The following is an 18,634-nucleotide window of genomic DNA, read 5'->3' as shown; positions in this document are numbered from 1 at the left end:
CGAAATTAAAACAGGCTGGTCGGTTTGCAGAGCATTACATAAACCATTAATTAAGATTGCTTTGCATTAGAATAGGTAGATATGTCTCCTTAGCTTCATCAGTAGCTCTCTTGAATTTTTCGAATATGTTTGCAGATTATCCCACAAGTTTTTCAACGCGGGTTACATAATGTTCTTGTCATGGCGATGGAACTGAAGACGGCGTATCGAAATTTCCAGCCTAAAAATACAAAAAACAACGAGACAATAACTGGCATATCTAATCGTGCTCAAAATTCAATTCAGAGTACTCATTATTGGTACAGCGCAATAAGCTTTGAGTAACAAGTGAAGCGAACGTATGTGACCAAAATATTTTGTAATGACTATAAATATATAAAAATCATATTTGTGCACTGCAGTTGAAGAAACGAATATAGAAGCCATCCTCGCAGTTATGAACACTACTGCATCAGTGGTTGAAATAAGGCCTGAAAAAAATCAGTCTAATTCAGGCCAATTCTACATACATTGCCCATACTGGCCCTATTTTAAAGGAACTTAAACTCTTAAAATTTCATGATATCCATTCGTTTCAATTAGGTACTTTTATGTTTTCATTCGAGAACTCTACACTCCCTTCCAAATTCAATAACTTTTTTTTACTGAATAGTCAAATCCACAATTATAATACTAGGAATGCTCAGTCCTTCCGTTTGCCACTGTGCAGAACGAACACCAGGAAGTTTTCAATTTACTTTCAAGGTCCAAACTTTTATAATTCGTTAAATTCTGACATAACTAGTTCTCCCTCCTCCGCTTCTTTTAAAAGAAAGCTTAAGGAATTTCTTCTCTCTAAGTATTAGCTTCTGTAAGGCAGTAATTCTTAACTAACTTACTTAATATGTGTGTGCGTGTGTGTGTGTGTGTACGTGTGTGCGGTCAAAGTTAATTACCATAAGTCCATATTGTAATTCTAATATAAGATTAGTTATTTTAAGTGAGAAAACCTGACTTGTTATAAGCCTCGTGGTTTCTTTCAGGTTTTCTCGCCATTTATTTTCTGTCATGAATTTTCTTCATTTTTTTTTTCCATGTGTAAATGTCATATATGGCAAATAAATATTGTATTGTATTGTATAATTCAAAAAATTCAATTCAACTACTAGTTCAGTAGTGTTCATAACTGCGAGGATCGCTTCTGTATTCAAAAATAGTGTGGTCACTGTTGTTAATAGTTATCATAAATATTGATGGAGATGTGTTCATGTTTCAGTTATTTTCAAAATTAAACCAGATTGTTGAATGTTATAACTAGAACTTCATTATGTTGAACACCTCACAATAGATGATCGCATCTAAGAAGAAATGTAACCGTTATGACATTTCTCCTCATATATTACTTATTCTCTCTGGTGCATGAATTGAATGTAACAGTCTATCTTTGGATGAAAGCCATAAGCTCAAGTCCATACACAAATAAAAATAATAATATTTTGTAAAAAATGGAGGGTTTGATGCTGATGCCTTATTAAACCAAGCGAATTCCAATTATTTTTCATCAACATTACACTGGAACAAAATTCTCAACACAAAATCTTTTGTGAGTTAATTGCAAAGTGCGAAACGGAAATGACAGTTTTTGTTAATTGCTGCAACTCAAAACGTCTCAAATAATACCCCTTCTGTCATTTTGAGCTGTAAAACTTGACTAAACCAAAACTACGACATATGCCTCTTGTTTCAGCAAGGGTTATAATTAGCAAGCTTAACAGCGTAGAGACGAAAATTTATCAAAAGTATTTACCAATTAAACTGAAATATTTCCACTGTGGATATTTAACTGCGAACAAATAAATAAGTTTTCTCGAAGCATGCAGTTGAGGTCAGGTAAGACGATTTATCGAAATCTAATTGGAAATATGCTTTCGAATCTATTGGGTTTGCCTTTTATCAATTGTGTTATACTTCATCACTTTGGTCTATAGGATGTAAGGTATTGATTGTAGGTAATTGGACCAATTTTAGCGAATTTATGAAATTGTAAATTAACAAATGACGAAACATGCTGCAAAGAACTTATAAAATGTCGCTTGAGGCATTGAAAACAAATGCAAATATTACGATGAGAGTTAAAATTTCCGGATGTTGCATTTACACGCCATCTGCTTATACCTGTACACAGAGTGTTGTAAAAGACATACAGGCATTCCTTTCCATCACCTCGATCAAGACACTCTTTTGAATGATAATGCCACATTTGTAAGAAACCAATTTCCAATTGCAAGTGTTTTCCGGAGATGGCGCAGAAGTAATTTCGAACGTCGCTTTGGAAAACGGCATAAGATTGAAAAATGTAGTAAAGAGGACAACGGCAATAACAGTAGTGCTCTGTGTCGCAAAGAGTTGTCTCCCATCTTCAAACTAGTTTTAAGGTTCATGAAAATAGGTGGACAGTGCTACGGAGACCTTTTCCTTGACGAATTCGCACTTCACAGGGGCATCTTTTCACGTATTTATTGTGCAGTGGTGGTGCTGGGGCAGTGATTTGTGGCTATGCAGGCTGGCTTGAGTCTTTTCTGTGAAGGTCTTGCACACCTGACCACATTTTTCCTTCTTGTTGATCTTGATCATTTGTTAAGTGCAGTCGGCAGTGGTAACGACAACATTTCTTTTCATTTTTTCCAAAAGGCCGTGAAAATCATCACGTTTTGGGAACTTTGTTAATAACTTTCTCAAGCAATCATCTAGCTTAAGAGTATTCAAAAAGTCTAGATTAGTTTTTTTACTGGTTTTAACAGTTGTCTTCTGTGTCTGCAATACTATTTGCCTTGCATTTGTAGACCTATATTCACGTAGTGCAGTGGCCCGTTTTTGTCCCTGGAACGGTTTACTTACACATCGCATAATGCATTATGTTTCTTGAGTCTAGCTTTTCGTGGGTTTTATCATTCCTGTTGTTTTATGCCTCATGTGAGATTTTGGTCAAAATGTTTGCGATTTTAGAAACGAAAACTTTAGCAGAATGCCAAAATGGGTTAAGTATTGTAACTTTGAGGAAGGAACATTTACGACTTTGTGAAACAGTCTAGCAGACAGTCTTTTCCCCAATCCTTTTGACCGCAGTTGCATTAGATATTCCTTTGCTGTGCATTAATTTTCATCAGGGGTTTAAATCGCATTCTTTAAGTAAAGAAGAAATTACGTATACATTTGTGATAAGCGTTTTATATTGGTGCATCATGGTTTGTGAAGTACGAGTCAATCAAAAGGTAAGGTTTGATACAGTAGCTGCTAATTTCAGCTCACTATTTTTCAATGTTTCTGTGCGAGTTGAACAGAGGGCGTAGTCTTTTTTAATCTCTCTATGGAGATGGAAGGGTCTAGAAAAGAGGCACTTTTGTCAAAAGTACCTTTTCGTATCTCAGTGTAGATTCATGGCATCTACGACACTTTGAAAATTACCAACGTCTCGGAACCCAACGAATAGTTTGAGGTAAGTGTTAATTGGTATCTTTCTACAGCATGTGAATAGGACTATACTCTTGTAAGAAGGATGTCAGAAATTCAGCCAAGGAATCGCCGAAAAATAGCACGATGCCAGATAAAACTTAAATGGTGAGACGGCATTGTTGCGGAGACGTCAGAAGCTGCAATTCTGTTGAAAGAAAAGCGTCCAGTCCGTCGGCTTCACATTCGTAATCATAACGGGATCTTGAAGAGAACTTTTAAAGATGAGAGCAATCTGTAAGAACTTAAGCAAATGACTGTCTCTGGTTTTTTTTTTTTTATTTCAAATGACTATTAGCTGTTGCACTTCCCGATGCACCTTCGTGGAGACTCTATCGGCGTGTTCATGGGGACTGACAGTTACAACAAAGTCTCTTACACTCTCGATAAGTTAAAAAAATGGCAACTTCCCCTAAATATCACGCAAGAAATATTCCATAAATAATAAAAACGCTTGTAAAATAAAGTTTCCAGGAATCGTGAGCTTAGTCTATCATCTATAATACAGATAAACTCCCATAATAAGATCAGGATTCTCATATCATGATATTTTTACCCTTCGGAATGATTTGTTTGTGGAAATTTTTATTATCCACTATCCTTTTTCTGTTTCTTTTGCTTTTTTTTTCTTTTTTTTTTTCTTAACTTTTGTACAGCTTGTAGGTGTGATCATCTCATACATTGCCATGTTACTAACCTTGCCAAGTTGAAATTAAGGAAAAAACAAACGAACGAAGAAAATAGAAAAGAAAATTATGGAGGAAAGTGAGACAAACAAGGAAAGAAACAAGTTCTAACAATAATACTGTAAGGAACGAATGTAGAAGAAAACGATTAAAAGAACCGAGAAACTGTTCTTATAAAAAGATCAGGATCCTCATATCATGATACTTCGGAATGATTCATTTGTGAAAATGTTTAAATCCATCAACTGATTCTTTTTACCTTCCCTTTTTCTTTTTTCTTTCCTTTTTTTTTTCTTTTTTCTTAATTTTAACAGCGTGTAGGTGTGATCATCTCTTACATTGAGGTGTAACTAACTCTGCCAAGCTAAAATAAAGGAAAAACCCAACAAGTGGAAGAGCTCTCAGAGTGTTAAGGATACTCATCATAATGAGACCAAGTGTCATATGTTCTCTTCTTTTTTCATCATTCTCTTCGTTCGCTTGGTATCTATAGCTTCCAAATGCGAGAATCGAACATAAAAATGATATACACTTTCTTTTTTTGTTTGCTTGAGACGAAAATGAATAGGAAAGAAAATTATGGAGGAAAGTAAGACAAGGAAAGAAATAAATCGTAATGATAATACTGTATGGAACGAAAGTGGAAGAAAACGATTAAAGCTGAGATAGATTCATGTTGTACAAAAGAAAACAATAAAACAAGGTATTACGATGAAAACTAACCGAATTGTCAAACTATCTAGCTATACAGAATAGAGTGACGAAACTGACTAAAGCGCCAGTAACTGTATAACTTTAAAATAAATGTGATCTAAACTTACATTTGTTGCTTGCTGAGAAGAACTGAGAAACTCCTTGAATAAAATGGGTAATTATGAGCCACTTGACGATAAATTTAGACCTAGCCATAATCCAGTGAGTAAATTTCACAAGATAACACTCCTTCTCTTAGAAACCAAATTAGATTCGGTAAAATCAGTCTAATTTTGCTCAATAGAGTTGGAATCGAAACTAAAATTCCCTTTTACCAAAGAAATAAAATGGTGCGTTTTCAAAGGTATTACATTAAAGACAAGATAAATTAATACCATTGAAATAGACCGTCTATTTACAATTAAATCAAATAAAACAGCATTAAGGAAATGCAGGAACTATCTCTACAAAAGTCATCGATTCTGGTGCCATATGGAGCTAGACGTGGCAGCCATTCGATATTTGCACATCAAAGTAAACGGAGGCTTTTTGTTTTGTTTTTGATAATCAGCCATCCTAAAGTTCTTTTTCCACCATGCCCATAAATTTTTGTCAATACTCAGTTAATTTTGGATGCACCTCGTTGACATACTTGTGCGTGAATCTTTAAGAATTTATAGAACCTTTAAAATTATGACTCTTGACTTCCCCTACCTCAAACACATGCTAGAAGAGTTCAGGAAGCAAGAACATTTTTTGCTCAAAGAACAAACATTGAATCGTGTGCTGAATAGAAAAGTTTGAATTTCAAGGACGCACTTTTTTAATGCCGATCTCTCGCAAAACAAAAAATAACTTAAATATCAAACAGCACTATTTCAAAAGCCGTGTGACACGACCGTTTCCACGATTACAATTAGGAAAGTGTTATAACAACAGACATCACACCTAAAAGTTTCCTTTTCTCTTCTTATTGATAGTACGCGTTGCAAAAACAGTAACTTGTGCATTTATCAATTCTTGCACAAATGAAAGTATATTTAAATCGTGGTCGCAATACGTTTTTTTATTAGGTGTATATGCTCACTTCCCATGCATATTGTACTGAGAAAATCACCAGCCATTATTCAATTTGATTTCCATTTTTGACTTCGTCTAACTTATTTGAGCTATGAACCCATTTCTTATAACTGCCGGATTTGGTTTCGGTTCATGAAAGGACAATGGAGTTTCTTTGAGGTAGCCTTGTACCCAAGTTATTTTGCCATCCCACTGTCACTAGCCTCTCAAAAAAGGAATTTTGAAGAGATGAATTGCAGAAGTGTCCTAATAAATTTCAATGTAATATGTTAATAAAAAAGATAAAGTTGAATAATAAGAAATGGATGCGAGCTTATGATGTGGGGACGAAGACACAGCGAACGAGTTTCGTAGATCCGAGTTGGTTTAAGTCCTCTGGAAACCTTACCTCGGTCATAAAATGACATAACATGTGCTTAGAAAAAAACTCAGAATAAAACATTTCTGTTCCGTCTCGGCCGTTTTTGAAACCTTGTTCATCGTATTTAGCAGCTCGGAAGTTGAAATCATGTTATCTGCGCGCGTAGGTGTCACTCTACCAGACACCATTATCAAAAAAGTAACCCAAAGACGAAGAAAGGTTTCAAAACAATGCATTGTTAATGATAGCACTTTTCTTGTGTGTTTTGCCTTTAACTCTGTTATAACTTATAAAGCAGGAACTCGCTATTCATATTCAAACAGGAAATAATTCTCCGGGGTGCCCGATATTTTGTGTCATAGGTGGTTTGATCACGCAAACGAATTTTTAATTAAGAAAAATCAATAACATTTCAAATTTAAATTGAATTGAAAAGTCAACGGTTAAATGTGAATTATGATTACACGATTCAATTGAGTAGCCTGAGAAGTTTCCAGATGTAGAACTTCCAAATCTGATTGGCCTCATGGAAGCATACCGTGTTTCCTTTGTTAAATTCCTCTCATTTTTTTCCTATGCTTACTTGGGATCAGGTTCAGTAGTCAAAAGATCTAATCCTCTCTGTTTTTGGCAAGATATATGGCATATGCATGGCATTGGTTTGCACTAGTACTGGTTGAATTTTGACTGATAGGATAATCATAGCGAAAAACAAAATTCCAAAATTATCATTAAATATTAGATACTCTCTCTTTGCAGCACGGTCAGTAGTTTCTATTTCATTACATAAGGAGTAGAACCTTGTGAATATCGAGATTCTTCAGTGGCAGCAATTCTGATCAACTTATGGATATATCTTTGCATATGCACTCTAATTATTTCTGATTTATCGAGTCTAACTCGAACTAACTTGAAAGAAACTAGCTTTAAAATTGATGCAGTTGAGAAACTGTTGACTTTCTTAATTGCTTTTGTTTCATTAGTGTATGTTCAAGGACCTCTTTACGCTTCTTTTATCGACTTTTGCGCAGAAGGACTTTCCTCCAACTGGTGACCACTAACACAGTTAACCGGAGTCCAAATAACAACTAATTTTACCTGTACGTATTCATAGTCAACACATTTAAGCAGATATACAATAATGAATCAGCGTATGTGAAGTGAGAAAATTAATAAAGAATTGAATAAACAGTGGGTATAATACAGTTAATGTCTGAGTGTTTAAATTGTTTTCTTCGTTCTCCAGTCCTTAATTTTAAATTATATATTTTTACGCGTTTGGTAACAAACCACCAAGTGTAGTATACGACGATCGAAGTAATAAATTACCTACGAGACTCAACTTAAAATTTCTCCAAAATTTACTTCCTAAGTTTTGAAACTCCAATTTCTCTCAAGTGACCGCGTTTAAGGCAAGGAAATATTCACTCGATTTATTGACCAATTCTTGCATGGGCATAAAATGTCTTTCATGCTTCTTCGAAATACTTGACTCTGTGCGGCATAAACAAAGGGATTTGCACACGAATTTATTAATATTAGAACAAGAAGAACCTCGTTTATCGTGTACATTATTTCTGCTTCTAATGCATAGTACCACACAACATAAAGAATCAGGTTGGGAATGTAGCAAATTCCGTAGATTATTGTTATTGTCAAAAGCATTTTGGTGACTTTCTGTCTCGATCTCATTGTGGCTAATGATCCATGTTGCCTCGGTAATATCTCTCGTCTTAAATGCAGTATAACCTTCCCGTAGAATATTGCCATAAAGCAGAACGGTGTTTTTCCAATCAAAACTAACCAAGCGATATTATAACTTTTTGCCAATGTCACATTTGGCCAATGGCTTTCGCAAATTCCACGCTTTTGGTTGAGGCTTCTGACGTAAAACAGTGGGATTTTGAAGATAACGGAAAAAAAACCAGCCAAGGTCAACTAAAATCTTTAGTTTTCTGCAGCTTAGCTTTGATCGTGTTCCAAGAGGGAAGGTTATGGCAGCGTATCGCTCGTAGGCCAATACTACCAACGTTGTCGCTGAAGACACCGCTCCAACCCAAGTGAATGTGTCAGAAGTTACTGTTTTACATAAGAGGGTTCCTTGCAAACCTCGAGGATAATGATATAGCCCTTCTAGTATATGTCTAGGAGTGAAGGATATCACGATCATCAAATCACTTATGGCGAGATTCATTAGAAGATAATTGACTGGTGTCCTTAAAATCCTGTTTTTCAGGATGGTAAGACAAACCAAAAGATTGCCCAGAAAAGCTGTCAGCACCAACGAAGAGTGGACAACTTTGGTAATAAAGTTCTCTGTGTGCATGTTCTTCCATTCAAGTTGCTCTTTTATTTAAGGCTGTTGAGGTAAAAAGAAGGTACATGATCACATGCTGTCTTAAATAAACATCTTTAGGTGTCGACCAAAGATAAACATATAATATAAAGCAAGAGCAAATTATATATATAGGAAGTCTGTCTCCAACTTTTATGTATGTTCTTTGCGCCAATCCGCCCACCAGTCATTGCGAATGCTCATGCTGTGCACTCACTTGGGTACAAAGAAATGAAAAGTTTATATCATGCAAAAGAGGATGAAACTAAAACTGTGGGTGTAACTTGAGGTAGCATCACTGATTAACGAATTACGAGCGGGAGAATACTCGCTTTCGTCCCATGAATCGTACAATTCGTTAAAGTTTGGCTCCTTGAGAGGTACGTAACGGCAACCTGATTGAGTGGAGTGGAATGCCAAGAAAAAGTAATTAAAATTTAATGCGTTTACAACGTAGGAGATGCCAGGTAATACATAGTTTAGTTCTTCAAAGATTTTTGAGACTTTCAGAGACTCGAATACATGATATGTGTAGAATAAAACGAAAATCAATCGACTCAAACAGTGTTGTTTGGCCAGCTGTTATGAAGACTTTAACATCTTATTCCTCAAATGAATAGAGGGCTTTCGTATTTCTCATTAGCATTCAAAGAGAATCAATTGATGTAGGAGACGATCAGCTCTACTTCAGCTCTAATTTATTTATTCTTCAATTATCTCGCCAGCTGGAAGTCACACTCGAAAGAACTAATTTACTGTAGAAGCGCATTTATACTGACGAAAAGGCTTTCGTATTTCTCATAAGTATTGAAATCACTGTTGAAGATGTGTAGAATAAAACGAACATCAATCAGTCAATCAGTCGACTCAAACAGTGTTGTTTGACCAGCTGTGATGAAGCCTTTGACATTTTATTCCTCAAATGAATAAAGAGCTTTCGTATTTCTCCTGAATTTTAAAGTCACTGTTGAAGATAACCGCTACATTAAAAAGAACGATTAATGTGAGAGACGATCAGCTCTACTTCAGCTCTAAATAATTTATTTTTCAATACTGATCTCGTCAGCTGGAAATTACACTTGAAAGAACTTATTGACTGTAGAAGCGCATTTACAATGACGAAAAGGCTTTCGTATTTCTCATAAGTATTGAAATCACTGTTGAAGATGAACGCTACCTTAAAAAGAAAGAATTTATGTGGGATGCAGATAGTCTTCTTCAGCTCTAACCAATTTATTTTTCAGTCATCTCGCCAGCTGGAAAGCACAGTTGAATAAATTTATTGTGGAAGCGCAGTTATAATCAGTGATTCGTTTCGTGAATTTCTTTATTCGCAAGATGAACGACTTGTCTGATACCACTGAAAAGTAAATCAAAGAAGTTAGCACGTTATCATTACATGGCCCATGTCAAGGTTCTTTATAATGAACCACCGACGTGCAATGTACCACCCTATAGCATATACGTTTATCAGTTATAACATGGTAGCTCCTGTAAAAGTAAGATTAAAAGACCCTGGGGGTGATGCAAAATTCTATTCTATTCTGCCGAAGAGATAGGTGAACATTTTATCTAGTGATTAAAAGAGAATAATAAGGCAAAATTTCATATGGATGTTGCCGTCCCTGCATTCATTTTTGCGCGAGTGCCAAGCACTTGGCACATGAAACATACAAACGCTGAAAGCATTTTAGGACACTATATATTATGTTCGGATGAGAAGTAACACGTTTGCACATTTTACCTTCGACCATCAAGGTCTGCTTCAAACATCCCACATACTTGGTTTGATATCCAAATAAAACTTAAGGCAACTCACGTGGCAAGAAAAATGTTGCTGTTTAGGATCACGGACCCAGATTTTTTAAACATATTTCACTGAGATTACAACACGATTGATAATAGCTTTTAATTTTATGGTAATTTTTAGTTTCCTGGATCTCTTTCTTTTTGTCAGTACCTTTTAGTGGCGATCTCAAACACAGCCAGAATTTTTTTCCATTCATTCTAACTTGTTGATCTCCACTTTCCGTTGCAGCTCCAAAATGCTTTAACGGTTAAAATTTTATTGTCACTTACAGCCGATAAGGGTCATATTAAAAACATGAAAACCAGCCAAAGTCTAACAATTTTTATTTTCCTATTCGCCTCTATCTCATGATGAGTCATTTGCAAAAAAATTTTAAATGGTCTGATGGAACAAAAAATTTAGACATCAAAAGAATACAGCTCTGTAATGCGACTAGTATTTTGCACTGATGTATGTGCACTTAGTGAAGTAACCCTTTCACAGACACATTTCGAATGTTGACGAGAGTTGCGCAAGTGCCTCTAAACGTCAGAGATAACTCATTATCTTTAGCTGACGGAAAATGCCCAAAGGACAAAAGCCATTAGTCAACCTTTGACTTACTAATTTCGAATTTCCATACTAGAGACAATTACATCCTACGGCTAGACACGGAATTTAAACACCTTTCCTAAAGTTTCCTCACCCGATAAAATGAAATAAAAGCGATGCGGAAGAAAAAAAAGTCATATTCTTAAAGACTTCGGCAAGTTAACCTTCCTATATTTCATTTTATAGAGTACCGAAGCTCAGGTTGATATGTCTTCTTAGCCCCATCAGTAGCTCTCTTGAATTTAAGAATATGTTTGCAGATTATCCCACAAGTTTTTCAACGCCGGCTAATGTTCTTGTACAACTGAAAATGTACTGATTCAAATTATAGTCAACAATGCGTTTGTTTATGAGGTGCATATGCTTACTTCCCATGCTTATTGTACTGAGGAAATCACCAGCCATTATTCTATTTAGTTTCCTTTATTAATTTGGTCTACCTTATTTGAGCTAACAACCCATTTCTCATATTTACCCGATTTGGTTTCGGTTCATGAAAGAAAAGTGGAGTTTCTTTAATGTAGCCATGGAGCCAAGCTGTTTTGCCTTCCACTGTCACCAGCCTCTCATTTACATCAGAAAAAGAAAAAAGGAACTTTGAAGAGGTAAATTGTAGTGTCTTCATAGATTTCAATGCATGGAGTTAATGACAGATAAAGTTAAACAATAAAAAAAGGATGTGAGCTTATGATGTGGGAAGGAAGACATATGTAGCGAACGAGTTTTATAGATCCGAGTTGGTTTAAATCCTCTGGAAACTTTACCACGGTAGAGGAGTGATTATTTATCAGAAATCCCCTAAGAACGAACAGTCATAAGATGACATAACACATACTTAAAAAAAAACACTCAGAATAAAACATTTCTGTTCCCTCTGGGCAGGGGTCCAATGTAAGCCCATATTTTGCATTTCATTGAATTTTATAGAGTACTCAGATAAGCAGATGAAACCATGGAACTGAAAAGATGATAGTGAGGTCCATCAGTATTTCTATTATAACTATGAAATAATCATTATCAATGTCAGATTGAATGTCACCAAAACCGTCACCACCCCCCTTGAAGTCCGTCATCGCCGTCGCCGTCGCCGTCGTCGTTGTCGTCGCCGTATGCATCGTCATCGTTATATCGTTATGTCCTTGCCGTTGTCGCTGTCGCCGTTGTCGTCGATTAGCAGGAAGATTGTCACGAAACAAGCTACAACAGTAAGCCGAAAAAGATTATTTCCTATAATCAGGATTTTGTTCTCTGCATTTTCCTGAAGTAGATTAACAACCAAGCACGAATTGAAGCAGATCCAAGGGATTTACAAAGACATAATTCCAATGATAAACGGCGAAAACATCTCATCGGCCAGTTCCACCACTTCGCACAATTTGTGATACTCTCTCTGGAAAGAAATTATTTCCATTTTTGCATAACCCAATGACTGTTGTGACACTTGCTTGCCCAAGTCATCGAAAAGGTCCACTATTATGAGACAGGTATTACAGAAAAAAAGAATTGGAAGCAACTACGCACTAATACTGATTATTAGAAAGAGAAAGGAAAAGAAAGGAAATTAACGCAAAGACAGACGATTCATTAAAAATTAGGGTTTGAAACAGGCAGGATTAAAATCCAATTTCAAATATTTTATCAAAGCGCCTACATTGACACCGACCATTACAGCAAAAAATACAATTATGCCTTTTCGTGACTTACTTTTCATCTTTTTTAAAATGGCATTACTTTCGATGTTCTTGATCATGCTGCGAACGAATCTCTTAAATCGAGAATTTCTTGTAGTTTTCAAGGGCGACACAGCCAGGAGAATTATCTCACTCAGTGCATCGAGAAGGCACCGAGCGCACAATATTGATTTAATAAATATATTATTTGGTTCTGGGAAATTATCTCACTCAGTGCATCAGTTCTAGGAAACATTCCTGGGAAGCTGAAAGAAAATTATACAGAAGACCAGTAGCTGCAAGACCACAGTGCAAGAGTGAAAAACATTCCTTTATAAAGAAGTGACCAGAGTAACTTGTCAAAGATTTAAGAGTGGTATCGCCATAATATGCTCCAGACAACCTCACTAGCTTTATATTTTATCAATTGCTTTGAGCAGGTTTTCGTTTACGTTTCCTGACTCGCCAGATGAACTGGCCGTTCTGAAACCTTGTTCATTGTATTTAGCAGCTCGGATGTGGAAATCATGTTATTTGCGCGCTTAGGTGTCACTCTACCAGGCTTCATCATCATAAAAGTAACCCAAATACGAGGAAAAGTTTCAAAGCAATGCCGGCATTGTTAATGATAGTTTGTTTCATGTGTTTTGCCTTTAGCTCTGTTAAAACTTATAAAGCCAAGAAACTCGCTATTGTGTTTAAACAGGAAATAATTCTCCGGGGTGTCATGATATTTACCTTTCAATCCATGGGCTGTTTGATCACGCATTCTTATTTAATTAAGAAAAATCAATTACATTTCAAATTTCAATATAGAATTAAAAATTTGCGTGTCAAATGTGAATTATGATTACATGACTTGAAGAAAGCACCATAAGATTCAATTAAGTAGCCTGAGAAGTTTCCAAATGTTGAACTTCCAAATCTGATTGGTGTCATGGAAACATACTGTGTTTCCTTCATTAAATTCCTGATTATTTTTCTTATGTTAACTTTGGACCAGGTTCAGCAGTCGACAAAGGTAATCCTCTCTGTCTTTGGCAAGATATATGCCATATGCATTACATTAATTTGCACTTATACTGGCTGAATTTTGACTGATAATATAATCATAATAAAGAACAAAATCTCAAAATTATTACTGAATATTAGCTACTCTCCCTCTGCAGTAAGGTAAGTCGTTTCTTCTTTCTTTAAATACGGAGTATAAACTTGTTAAGATCGACATTCTCTGGTTGCAGCAATTCTGATCGAAGAAGGAGTTCAGATCAGGATCTTGAGACGAGATGAACGCATCGCATGGTCTTACGCTACAACTCTATCATACAGTAGCTACCTGAAGTGTTTCCATCAGAGCGCTGTATGCCTTATAAATTCTCCTATTCACTCATACTGGACTCAATTTAAACTAATCTATCAGTCCGCAATCGACTAATCGAGCAAGATTTATTAAATTAAAAAATTTACAAATCGAAATACAATATGCAGCTCGTGTGGGACATGACGTGAAATTACGTACACTCGTGCAGGTTTTTTATTCAATTTTCTTGTTTAATAATTTGCTCACTTAATTGTGAAACCAAAGTCATTTTTCCGCTTTTTTATCCTTTTTAAACCCTAAATATTCATATGCGAGACGGGAAAACCAACATAAGTTTAATCTCCTCAACAGCGGTATAAATTATCTTAAGAGTGTGATTTGGATCTCTGTCAAAAATCCATGCCGTGATTAGAGTTCGATATAAATTTATTTTACAGTTCTATCGTATTGTTGCTTTATGGCAAAAAAATTATACGAGCCACAAACACTTTGATTTTAGTTCGTGAAGTTTTCAAGCTTAATAGTAATACGTGTTATAGGCATCTGGACGAAGCAGTGAAAAGATAATCAAACAAGAGCCTCCATTCAAATCCAAGTGGGTGGGCTCACTGTAATTATTCCGTTTACCTTATTTTATTTGTTTTTTCTTGAAACGTTTTCTCGTGTTTTATTTTCCTGAAGGGCAAATTGAAATAAATTTTCATCTATAAAACAACGTGTTACTGTCTCTTTTGATGCAAGCGTAGGATTCTCTTTGTTGGATTCTGCTCCCATCCCTATCTGAAGAGCAAAATATTCAATCCTGACAATCATCTTGGCAACGATAACAGCACCGTGAAGTAGGAGATGATTAATCCGACAATCTGAAAAGATACATACACTTACTGGATGCTTTAATGTGTGAAACGCGCACAAATTAAATTTTGCGAGTTGCGTTGCATTTTTCTTAGTTCAATATGGGCGACATGCAAACAAATGCGAGATGTTCCTACCGTTAAGGAGAGTGATTTGTTGATGATAACACAACCTCCAAGAGACAGACCTTTTGGCTCATCTTGAAGATCCAATACAAACAACAGTAACTTAAAAGAAAAGAAAACATTACTACTTGTTTTAAAAAGAGACTTCGGTACAATAAGTAAAAAAAAAAAAAAAAAACATTTAGAAGGTGTTGTAAAGGCGGGGATTGAAAACAAGAGACAAATTATTAACATATTTATTGCAAAAATGTATCCCAACACGGAACTTACCTTCCCTTCGTCCTCCTTTGAAACGGGGAAAGTTTGCAAAATCCCTTTGAAGCTGTTGATCTGTAAAGGAAATCATTATATCTCTGAGACAAGAATAAAACTAAGAATACAATACTGAGACAAGAATACTATTATCTTGGAACCTGAGTTTAGAGGTCTTATGGAGAGACTTACAATGCGCCTGTTTAGGATTTAATCTGTAGATAGGTGCAAACACTTCCAATGCCTGATCTTAAGGGTATGCTCTACAGCCCCAGATAGTTTGGCAAGGACAGTTCAAAATGTCAATATTGAAGGTTGCGACCCGACGCTTTAAGATTTATGTAAATGCAAGACCAACTGAACAGTTTCCATCTGTAGAAATTTAACAGGCTCTGTACTGAGTAGTGAAAATTATGCTTACCCTTGGTAACATCCTATACCTTACCTTTTCAGAAATGCTGGAGCCAGTTGACATTATCATTGATAAGAAAGAAATTGAAACTAGTAGCCAGAAGATATTGGACGCCAGAAATTCATATTTTTCTGCACCACTTGGTGAGTTGATTATCTCGTATAAATTGAGAATCAGCAATGGGATGTACAGACCAACCATTTCAAGAAGTAGAGGTGAAAGCACTTTGTCAGCAGATGCGACTACTCCACATAGCTTATGGTGCTCCATCTTGAATGCCTCAAAACCCGTCGGAACGGCAGATACACGGGAAGACATTCTCTTATGCAAATCATCAAACAACGCCTTAAGTATTTCGCATGTGATATGATGAAGCAGAATTGGTAAGATCCACTGAGCAGTTCCAATAAAAAGAAAAAATACAGAGAAAATATTCAAGCCCGACCAAGCATTCCAAGGCTTGTAAGCTGCTAGTTTGAGGTTTAGATAAAAATTGACAAAGAAGACACCGCTTCCAGATATAATGAACAAGATCCAAAATGTAACCATTTCTTTTCTTGATTTTTTCATCAATTTTTCTAAATCTGCTCTGATGTTTAAAGCGCTCAAGTCAAGAACGAAATTTTCAAATCGCGAGTGGCCTGTGTCTGTTAAAGATACACATAGAACATAAAGGCAAACCAAGCCATTGAGTGCAATTAAAAGACACCATACACTAAACATCATGAAGACGAAAACACTTTTTCCAAAGAAGATGTCAGTAAAGGCCATCACAAAATTAAACCAATGACCAGCGAGTACTACACCACAATAGAGCAATGTAAAAATGTTCCTTTTCCTGCCAGTCCCTGCTACACGCGCACTGGACAAATGTCTTAGGGATGCATCTCGAAAGTAGAAACCAAACCATTTCATCCCTTTTAGCACGGGGCTGTATATTTCACCAATTCTTCTGAGGAGCCGTTCGTCAATATCTTTCTGTTCCAGGTTTGACGAGTCTTCTCTAGAAGTTTGATCGTTTGTTGGCTGTATTTGAATCAAAGATGGCATTTCCTGTTTTCTTTGCTGAATGAAACCTCAAATCTCGTGATTTAAAAGTCTTCCTTTAAGGATGAACGAAACTAATAAAAAGCCGAACCCTGAACACAATTACTCCCACCTTGATATAAATACATATTGCTTTTCTTTTAACTCCCACTGTTTCTCTGTACCTATACTACCGGTCAAAATAAAGTTAAAAATCGAAAAAACAAACAAGAAAATATTTATTAAAAAAGTAAACTTTTCCTCAGGGGGCCCGTGAATAAAGTATGATAGAAACAAAGAAGAGAAAATTACTTTATAAAACCTAGAGCCAGATATTATTCAAGTGTTTGTAAAGGTATAGTTTTAGTTCACGTTGATGTAATTGTAGTTTGCTTCTTTTCTTTGTTTTTGTTTTTCTAAAACTCTTCCACATTTAAAGAGATCCTGTCAAGTTTTTCAGTATCTCAAATCTAAATTAAATAAAAAAAGAACTTTCTAACTGCGGCTGGTAGCGGTTTGTCTTTGATGTTAATTGTTTTTCAGTGACTTAATTTCCTTTAATTATTGAAAGCGTCATGTATTTCTCAAAATGCTTCAGTTCTATTTAGCTCTTTTCAGTGATTCATAAATAACTTATATCAAAATATTAGCTTTTTCTCACACAACCTATATTTCATACTCATGGCTGAAAGCAGAGTGCACCAAAAATGAAAAACAACAACAACGATGATGACGGCAAAAAAAAGCAAAAAGGTTCCTTTAAGCACTTCTCACGCCAAGGGGAACACCATCTTATATTTTGTGTTCAAACCTTCCGACAACTTTATAATATTAACCCTTACATAAAGAAAGAGACCTTAAGTTTTTAATATTTTATATGAGATTGTTAAGTTTTATTTTAAGTGTTCCTCACACCACATGCTGTCTTTTTTTAATTTTCTTGTCAATAAATGATAAGTACATGTCAATGGCAAGCTCAAATATAGTAATGATGATTTCAGTTAACTTAGGCCTGTAAAGTGTCTTCGGGAGACATTTATTATATTCATTTTTCTCCCGACATTAAAATTCGGTTTAGTTATAATATGCACTGCAAAATTTAAGAACCATCATTAAAAAGAAAGAAAGAAAAGAAAGAAAAAAAATAATATTTGCTTTGCATAATTACTTTTTTCCTCTTCTTTTTTCTTTTTTAAATTGCAAATTATTCTTTATGGACGTAACTCTTTTTCAGAGATACGATCGCGGCTATCGATGAGAGGTTCTCACTTTTCTTCCATATTTAGTCCCACGTGAAAGAAATAGTCCAGCCCTCAATCGCAAGAGGATTCCGAAAAGCACGTTCATGAGTTATATTTATACAATGAAAACTTGTCAAGTAATTGTGAAGCATCTCGATATTTAGGGACAGTACTTTGAGAGTGATGCGCAAAGAATCCATGTGAAAACTCCAAAAGGTAAGGAATCTGACGATCGAGTCTCTATGCTCAGGCGAAACACCGATTCCTGCCGACGAAAAGCTTTTTGCTTAATCTTCTCTATAAATAATTGATGCATGTCAGGTACAATTTCAGTTATTACCATTACAAACTGATAAGTTCTCCTCAGGGTATATTCGTAAATTTCTCTTGGAACGGATAAGTAGTCTGCGACGAAGAGGAGTAATCAAATTTCATAATTTTTTTTTTTTAAACTCACGACAAATTATCGACGTCTTTATCTACCTTTTTTTTTTCTTTTTTTGGTTAGTGATTTTGCATTCAATGATTTTTAATGAGCTGAAAAAGAAATAAAAAAGCTCTTCATGCTTTGGAATACGGACTGTTTGTTTGATCGTTAAATACACGCTGCTCGCATTTCCTTTCAAATTACAGCTTATGAATCTGAAAAAGAAGGTTATAAAATTTTTAAAATACTTAGTATTTTAA

General features: G+C 35.5%; 1 protein-coding gene and 1 pseudogene across 3 annotated transcripts; both read right to left on the bottom strand.

Moving 5' to 3' along the window:
- Positions 1-60: 60 nt before the first annotated feature.
- On the bottom strand, positions 61-16,874 carry LOC113680479 (uncharacterized). Of its 2 annotated transcripts, none has more exons than XM_089180453.1 (4): positions 15,714-16,874; positions 15,287-15,346; positions 15,029-15,118; positions 61-220 (listed from the first exon to the last, which is right to left on the bottom strand). In XM_089180453.1, exons 1-4 carry the CDS (start codon positions 16,728-16,730, stop codon positions 179-181), a joined length of 1,209 nt encoding a protein of 402 aa, XP_089036579.1. In that variant the 5' UTR covers positions 16,731-16,874; the 3' UTR covers positions 61-178. The 2 variants fall into 2 exon arrangements, with proteins under 2 accessions (XP_089036579.1, XP_027053309.2); XM_027197508.2 differs by lacking the exon at positions 61-220 and adding an exon at positions 14,231-14,899.
- Positions 4,446-10,495, bottom strand: LOC149040911 (neuromedin-U receptor 2-like; annotated as a pseudogene). Its single transcript, XR_016179152.1, has 2 exons — positions 10,389-10,495; positions 4,446-8,668 (listed from the first exon to the last, which is right to left on the bottom strand). The product of XR_016179152.1 is annotated as a neuromedin-U receptor 2-like (transcript).
- Positions 16,875-18,634: the final 1,760 nt, after the last annotated feature.

This window comes from Pocillopora damicornis, chromosome 8, assembly GCF_964200805.1.
Source record: "Pocillopora damicornis chromosome 8, jaPocDami1.2, whole genome shotgun sequence".
Lineage (NCBI taxonomy): Eukaryota > Metazoa > Cnidaria > Anthozoa > Scleractinia > Pocilloporidae > Pocillopora > Pocillopora damicornis.
The sequence above is the reverse complement of the archived record's forward strand: the minus strand, read 5'-3'. Positions and strand labels throughout refer to the sequence as shown.